The sequence below is a fragment of the Lycium ferocissimum genome, chromosome 8, assembly GCF_029784015.1.
Source record: "Lycium ferocissimum isolate CSIRO_LF1 chromosome 8, AGI_CSIRO_Lferr_CH_V1, whole genome shotgun sequence".
In the NCBI taxonomy this organism is placed as follows: domain Eukaryota; kingdom Viridiplantae; phylum Streptophyta; class Magnoliopsida; order Solanales; family Solanaceae; genus Lycium; species Lycium ferocissimum.
Genome location: NC_081349.1, coordinates 52,465,229 through 52,473,740, shown reverse-complemented (window position 1 = coordinate 52,473,740; position 8,512 = coordinate 52,465,229). Strand labels below are relative to the sequence as shown.

The window sequence follows — 8,512 nt, the reverse complement described above, 5'->3', positions numbered from 1 at the left end:
TACATGACAAGCAGATTTCACAGCTTCAGCCCAGAACATATTTTCAAGAGTTCTATTTTTTCGCTCTATAACACCATTTTGTTGAGGTGTTTTAGAGGCAGAAAAATTGTGACTGATGCCACTTTTAGTACAGAAGACTGAGCATTATCAAATTCAGTCCCATGATCAGATCTAATGCTCACGACAAGGGTCCCAAGCTTTACTTGGATTTGCTTAACGAAGACGTGAAACACAGAAAATGTTTCATTTTTGCTTTTCAAGAACAAGGTCCAGGTGAACCTAGAGTAGTCATCAACGATTACAAAGATATATTTCTTTCCTCCTCTGCTGGTATTCTCATTGGTCCACAGAGATCCATATGAAGAAGTTCAAAAGGCCTCGAGGTACTTACTTCTTTCTTGGTTTTAAAAGAAGATCTCACCTACTTCCCTCTTATGCAAGCATCGCAAGTGTTGTGATCCTTAAACTTTGCCTTTGGTAGTCCACAAACTAGGTCTTTCACAGCAAGTATGCCCCAATCGTCTATGCTAAAGCTCAGGATCTTCCTCAATCGCACTCAGATAGGTCAAATCACTTCTGTCTTGGGCTACATATACATTTTTGAATCTCTTGGCAACCATAACCACTTCACCAGTTTTGAGACTTGTGGACTGTGGGGAGCAAGACGGGAACTTGACTTTATTTCCTCTGTCATAGATTTGAAACACGCTTAACAAGCTATACTTCAAACTATTTACGAAGTATACATTTTCTATGGCATGAGTAAATGTCTTCCTGACTTTGTCTACTCCAAGAATGTACCCCTTCTTACAGTTTCCAAAGGATATACTCCCACCTTGAAAAGCTTTGAGTGAGAGAAATTTATCCTTTTCACCGGTCATGTGCTTTGAGCAGCCGCTGTCTATGTACCATTTTTTACCCCCTCTATCTGTTTCATTCTTGACTTTCTCATCTTCACCATCTGGATCTGACTTGGCCATGAGTGAGACGATTGACCCATATTCATCATATGCTTGCTTGGGAATGAAGTTCTTTTTGCTGGATCTTTTGTCCCTTCTAATTATCCTTTGAAACTTGCGGGTGAATTGTTCCATGTTGGATTCATCATTTGCCCGTGGTGGTGTTATCATCGAGTGTCCTTCTTCTGCGTTTGGTAGAGCAGCCATTAGACTGAGGATCTTTTCTAAGTGTTAACCTTTTAGAAAGGGCCTGCTCTGATACTAATTGATAGGGGCCTTGAGTTTACCAAATAGAATATGAAGGAGCCTGGTCATCAATCGGTTCCCTTGTACAGTGTAGTAAGTAAAGGACACAAGATTTTACCGTAAAAAACTCCTTGCTCAAGGGATTAAAAACCACGGCCTACCCCAGTAGGATTTCGACTCCACTAACCGAGCAACTTCAAATTACAACTCTATTGTAAGCCAGGAATTAACTCCCATAACTTCTCACCCTTATAATAAAGCTTATGTAATCTAGGAACTAACTCACATAGTCCCTCAACCCTTGCAATACTCCGATTGCAAACAACTCCACTTAGCTAACTCTAGCTAAGGACACTAATACACTTAGACGAATCCTAGCCCAATGTACCACTCAAAAGCATGCGGAAACACACTTCCAACAAGCTGACTTTGAGACCTTTAAATACGTATAAATAGCTTCTCAAACAAAAGGAGTAGGTTTACTGTAACGACCCTCCCGATCATTATGGAAAAATCTAGGATCGCCCAACCAAATAGAACCTTTCCAAAGGGTAGAATAAGCTAATATAAACTCAATTGTATAAGTCTAAGAAATGGAAAACTTGACTTATTTGTGATTATTGTTTGATTTTGTTGAGTCCATTGGGGGGTGACGTAGGAAATTAAACCTCCGTTGGGGATTCCAAGGCCCTTTGGTGAGTCCCCCCCCCCCCCCCCCCCCCCCCCCCCCCCCCCCCCCCCCCCCCCCCCCCCCCCCCCCCCCCCCCCCCCCCCCCCCCCCCCCCCCCCCCCCCCCCCCCCCCCCATGATGTTTTTACATTAATATGCATGATTATTTTTTGTTTGTGAGGCTTCGGATGAAGTGTTGCATGGTAGAGTGAAAAACTGTGAAATTAGCGAGCTCACCAGCTCAGTGGTACCGCTACGGAGGGGTATGTACCGCTGCGGTGGGGTAGCTGTAGACGCCACCGCGGTCATATGGGAAATGGGGTGTCCGCTATAGCGGGCACTGGGCCGCTGCAGCGGGACCAGGCTCGCCACAGCGGAGGGACGATTTTGGTATGGTCCGCTACGGCGGGCACTTGCCCGCTATAGCGGGACCACTGCAGCAACAGTTAGACCACCGCAGCGGTCAACGGGGACAGAATCTCAGTTTTTAAATACTTAGTTCCGAATTCTTTATTCATAAAACTCCAAAACAGTTCCCAACAAGCACTTAGGGCAAAATTCTAAGTTAGGGCAAGAATATCCTTGAGAGGTAAGTCTCAGTCATTCCTTCGATCATTACACTTTCACCTCTATGACATCATCCCCTTTATGGATCTACAATGGTGAATTGGGAATAGTAACCCTAGAGCTTAATAGACTTTTAATAGTTGGTGGGTTATGATTGTTATTGTGTGTTTATCATCTAATGGCTTGGGTTGTCACTTTCTAATCAAGAATTGAACTATTAGAGACATAAACTAAGTAAATTGAGACTTAGGATTTCATAAAGATGGTAGCTTGACCATATAAACTGCTTAAAAGAGATAATTTGATTAAATAGCCTTGTAACATGATAGTTCATGGTTGTTAAGGCCAATGTTAGATTGATTTACACCTCGAAATCATTCACCCATTAGAATGGGGTGAGAGGGAAGGGTGTTCATTGAATTGATTTTGTGACTAGAGTGATTGTGACTTATATAGCATCTTGATTGCTAGACTTTGAGCATTCTGAGGCATTACGGAAGGCAAAGGCTATAGCAGAGTAATCTGTATTATTTCAGCTCTACAGTTGAGGTAGTTTACGGTCTACTTGAGTTAGACTTTAATTAGTTGATTGTATGCATTGTGAAATTGATAGGAGAAAGCATGTCTAGTCTTCAAGCATAATGTGTGTGGTTGAAATTTCTATATGCTATTGATTGAGTAATTATGTGGGTTTATTGCCACTATTCGATATGTTGGGACCTACAGGTTGATGATGTTGTGGTGAGAAGTTAATATGATCTTCTTGGTGAAATTGAGGTACAAAATGATAAATTGATTATTGAAAGCAACGTGATAATAAGTATGTATATATATATATATATATATATATATATATATATATATATATATATATATATATATATATATATGAAAAGGCTCATTTGATCGGGGTAGATCGAGACCTAGATGTGAATAGGCACATTTGACCGGGGGTGAGGATGTGGCCTAGTTGTAAGCTCGAGTCTGAGGAGTGAATCCGAAACGAGTGGTACATGGACACCATGGGTCCCCTGCAGGTCATGACTATTGGACAATGACGCCAATTAGCATGTATGTACACGAGTGATAGATGACTTGACATGTTGTCGGGAGTTGTAGGGAGACTTATTTCCGTTGTTTGCTTCCGTTGACTTGATTTTTGATATCATTGGGTGACTTGATTGTTAATATAATTGGTTGACTATTTGTTGGGCTATTTGATTATGTGTTGTTGACTGGTCTATCTATTTTATTGATTTTATGATTCATGCATGATACTAATCTTAGTCGGTCTATGATATCTATTGGTACATTGTGTTTGTACTGATACTACCTTGTTGCATTCTTTTGAGTGCAGATTATGATCCAGAGACTGCTACCCGACCTCATATTTAGCGTTTAGGCCATTTGTTGACAGATTGAGGGTGAAATTTTATCCATGCCAGGCCGCCCGAAGATCTTCTTTTTCCTAATGTCTATTTCCATTCTAGACATTGATGGTTATTTGTTTCTGACAGTATACATTCCTTAGACATGTTTTGGATTAAAGTCCTTGTACGGTGACTTTCAGATTTTGGGATTGTAATAGTTAGGACTTCGGCATTTACGTTATTATTTTATGGCATGACTATTTATTGATTTAACTTGTGGTTAACTGTTATGAATTGGTTAAATAAAAATGACATTGGTTAAATAAAAATGAACTTGAATGAGTAGATTTTTAGACGTATTGGTTCGCCCACTAGGAGTTAGCGTGGGTGCCAGCCATGGCGGGTTGGGTCGTGACATTTACAATTTAAGTACAAATTAAACAAAGCTTAAGACAAACTAAGAGGCTCGGATATCTTCTGAGTTAGCATCTGGTCCTTCAGTTTGTTCCCAGCTCTGTTAGTTGAGCACTTGGGAATCTTGTGACGGCTACACTTTTAAAGTGATTTTAGGTTTTCCAAGTGATACACAATATGTTGGGACATGTTGAATATATATTGGGGAACATGTGGGATGTGATGGAGACTTCTCATCCAAAGTTTGACCCTTGGCATGGGTTGCAGCACTACTGTTGTACGGTCCAACTTTACATTTGTTTAAAGCTGTGCCACTGAGTGCGCGCGGTATATTAAAAAATAGATCGCAGACCAGGTCTATTGTCGGCTCCCCGTCAGTTTGTCAATTATCAAAACATAGGATCATAGGGTTCACCTTATCAATTTCAAGAATCTTGGGACCATCTAAATTTCTCACTGGTCGCTCATTATCTAATGATGCGCGAAACACCGCCCAATCAATGTCATCACGTTCCTCGATATACGCATTCTGGCTCGGCTGAGATGAAGACCTAGGTATCTCCGCAAGTAGGCGCGCCAGCGTAAATGTAGGTGACTGTCCAGCTGAGCTGCCACTGGCCTGGAACGGCTGCGGATGGACTAGAATGGGAGCGGCCTCATCTGCCTCATCTACCAGATGGTGTCCTCCACCACCACGTCCTCTAGCAGCACCACATCCTCCTCCTCGTTCCGCCTGATACTCACCCTCTGAAACATGATCATCCATGCGCCTAATCTGTCCTGCTTGCTGGATACCGTCCTCGGATATCCATACCATCTCCGCAGCAAGCCCCGCAACCCTGGGGTTAGACATATGCTCTAACCCCAATATGCGCACTCGTTGTACGGTCACAAGCTACATTTGTGTTCAACAGTAACAAATTGTTATTTTTAAAACATAATAATTAATACAATTAAATAAATCTAAATGCAATAAATTTACCAACGTCTCGTACTGCCCCGCGAGTGCTGCATATCCTACATCCCTTGCGGGACATAAAGCTGGGTTGCCAATCAATCGGCGTGTGATCCCATGATACCAGTGCATGTAATCCATGATGGGAGTCTCATGACCGACCTCCGCTAAAGTCCCCAACTTGTCCTGCCAACACTGGAGGCGACACCTACGAAAATCAGAAATGCATCATCAATGGTCGCTCGATCGTCCCGCTGGTAGTGTCGGAGCTTATGACGAACGTCGGGGAGTATACTCTGTGTATGCCCAAATTTTCGTAAGACGCGCTCGGGCATGTGGTCCTCAACGATGTCTAGGTGTATCAATGGACACCGCAACTGCCACAGGGCCTGACTAGCCCCGCAAAAGGCCGGCAACTCATAAAAAATAGCAGCGTACGGTGTCCATATAAATAACTGCATAAAATATAGATACAAATTAGTGATCACCAAGTAGAAAAGACGTTTAATTAAATTATTAGTGTAAAGTTAAATAGTTTTACCGCATTGTCCGTCATCTGATCAAGCTGGTCCCGGAATGAAAGAATACTATGATGCATATCCACATCCTGGTCAAACCCTGTCGTCCACCTCCTCGCGTATGGCATGTCATTACCGAGGTGATGCCTAGGTACGGGCTGAAAAGGCAGCATCCTCTCCTATCCCCATAACTAAAAGCGATATTAGAAAATACGATTTTTTTAATCGTCGTTTCAAGAGGTTTGTTTACATTAAAGGAACACACACTTAAAATATTACCTGGAGAAGAGCAAAAAATCCACACACATCGCTGATATGGCCAATAGACGCTTGGCATAGGCATCGCTACAGGTATGCCAAAATAGCACCGCCCCAGCTGTAGTCTCCCAAGCAGTCTAGATGCTCCAAGAAGATCAAATATCATAAGCTGACATAGGCAGCCGATATGTTTGGGAAAAAAATGCCCTCAAATATAATGAGCAAATACAAAAGGGCATGAGGATCAACAACGTCTTGAGGAGTGTCGTCGTCAATAGGAGGCTCTGCGAGCAAATAAGTGCAGAGTGCACTAATCTGCACCCGACTCTGTCCCGAGATATGGTCCGCGACACCAGGCACGAAGTGGGTGAGCCTAGTCAACTCCGACACCCATGTCCTACCAAGAGGAGGCTCGTACCGACTGTATAAAGGCTCTCCATTTACCTGCAATCCAAACAAGACCTCCACATCCTGAACTGTAATCGTGGCCTCACTAGTGCGTAGATAGAGAGTATGTGTCTCCGGCCTCCACCGCTCAACCATAGCCGTAATGAGTGCCCAATCATGTTGTATCCGACCAATGGACACGCAACGATATATACTGCCCCTAAACAATATCTCTAAGACACGGGGGTGTGGGAGGCGCTCGCGTAAAAGAGTCCACACACTCTGCAGCCTACGGGGATGGAGCCTAGTCGCTATCCCTATAACGCTAGTCCATAATAACTCGGACCTATGATTGTCTTGCAAAGAAAGTACTGATCTATCATCGGCCCCCGGGTGAACATTCGAATCCATGAAAGTGTCGTGTCTGTAGAAACTAAATTATTCATTATTCTTGAAATTAAAGTGAAATTATATTAATTAATTAATCATTTATAGGGAATATGTGAATTATGATGATTATGTTGTATTATATTTTGTGAATAATTATATCTAATTATAATTATTCTCCTAACTACAATTAAAGAAATAACGAACTAATTCATTTGACGATTAACATGAGATAAACAATTTCACATATAAATGAATTAACAATGCCATAATTAACAAATAATAGGAAATTACTATATTTTCTCTAATTAAACAATTAATAAAGAACTAAGCAATTAATAATTCATAATCAACAATTAAAAACTAATAAATTAACATTGACAAAATTAACAAATAATAGTAGATTACTATATTTTTTTCTAATTAAACTAGTCATAAAAAGTTAATAAATTAACAATTCATAAACAATTAACAAATTAACAATTCATAATCAATTAACAAATAATAAATTAACAAAAAAAAAAAAAAAAAATCAAAACAGTAGCAAAATGCTACTGCCCAACATCCCAAGAAAAAAAAAAGATTTTTCGAAATTCACGACTATGAAACTTTAAACATGCTTAGGATTATAATGTATTTAACAAAACATGCTTAGGATTATAATGTATTTAACAAAAGTAATAAAAAAGTTCATGGTAGAATACATTGATCAAAGCTAGTTGTAGGGTTGTTTTAATCGAGTTGTAAGTTACTTTTTTCCAAAATTCGACCCTAGAATCTTGCTCCTTGACTTGAATATACCGAGAATCTAAATTTTCCAAACAAAAATTGAATAGAAAATGACGTTTTTGGAAGTGGGCCCTCTTGTTTTTCTCCTTCAATGGCGAATTTTTTTTTTTTTTTTTTTTAAAGTGAAAGTGGGGGACCAGTGGTGAAACCCGATGGACGATGGTAGTTGGTAAAGTTAGAGTGCTACTGGATAGATGGTAGGTTGTGTATGTCAGATATGAACAACTTGAGAGGATTTATGCTTGACCCAGGTACGCTATTTGCATTATTCGATACTTTTTAGATCTTCTAAGTGTGACAAGATATCGCACGCGTAAGTTCGTTGGTTAAGAAGTATGGCGTACGAGGCCACCAACCTTGAATAAAAGTGTTTAAATGGTGAACGTGTTAAGTGAACAGCGGCAGAGGCTGACATATTGAGGTATTCAATGCGTTTAGATTCCATGAAGTTGTATCAAGATTGTGACTACGTGAATTGAGAATCATGATAAGGCCATAAGTTCCTTGATGTTTAAGTTCACGAATCGGGTAGGTCAGCATTTGAGGTCGTCGGAAATGTTAGCACAAGATTGATTATTGATGAGCAGAAAATGAAACAGCGCACTATAGACATAGGAAAGACGTATTACCAGGGGCGGATCCAGGATTTTTATCCAGGGTGTTCGGAAAAAAAAGAAAGCTAAATATACACTGTAATTTTTTGCCGAGGGTGTTCGAAAGTTAATATATGCACATAAATACAGAAAATTTACCCTATATATACACTGTAATTTTTTGCCGAGGGTGTGAACACCCTCGGTTGGCTGTGCATCCGCCATTGCGTATTACCTACTTTGGAAGGATTTGAGATCATTTCGGGTGGCTAATAGTAATACTTAGAAATTAGTCATTTAACACTAGGTGTCATATGGAGATATTACTAGGAAGGTTTGCGGTTGCACAAATTTTCTATTTTTATCAGATTTGGTAGAATGACAAATCACAGTGGAGATA

At 40.5% G+C, this 8,512-nt stretch overlaps 1 protein-coding gene across 1 annotated transcript; it reads right to left on the bottom strand.

The window, feature by feature from the left end:
- Positions 1-4,607: 4,607 nt before the first annotated feature.
- Positions 4,608-5,375, bottom strand: LOC132066469 (uncharacterized). The gene is made up of 2 exons (XM_059459777.1): positions 5,208-5,375; positions 4,608-5,120 (listed from the first exon to the last, which is right to left on the bottom strand). Exons 1-2 carry the CDS (start codon positions 5,319-5,321, stop codon positions 4,608-4,610), a joined length of 627 nt encoding a protein of 208 aa, XP_059315760.1. The 5' UTR covers positions 5,322-5,375.
- Between the last annotated feature and the right edge of the window lie 3,137 nt (positions 5,376-8,512).

Bases quoted from the DNA above. Each gene is read 5' to 3' on its own strand.
- LOC132066469 (XM_059459777.1), bottom strand. From the start codon at position 5,321: ATGGATTACATGCACTGGTATCATGGGATCACACGCCGATTGATTGGC. The intron at 5,121-5,207 runs GTAAATTTATTG...ACACAAATGTAG, and splicing joins CGGGGCAGTACGAGACGTTG to CTTGTGACCGTACAACGAGT.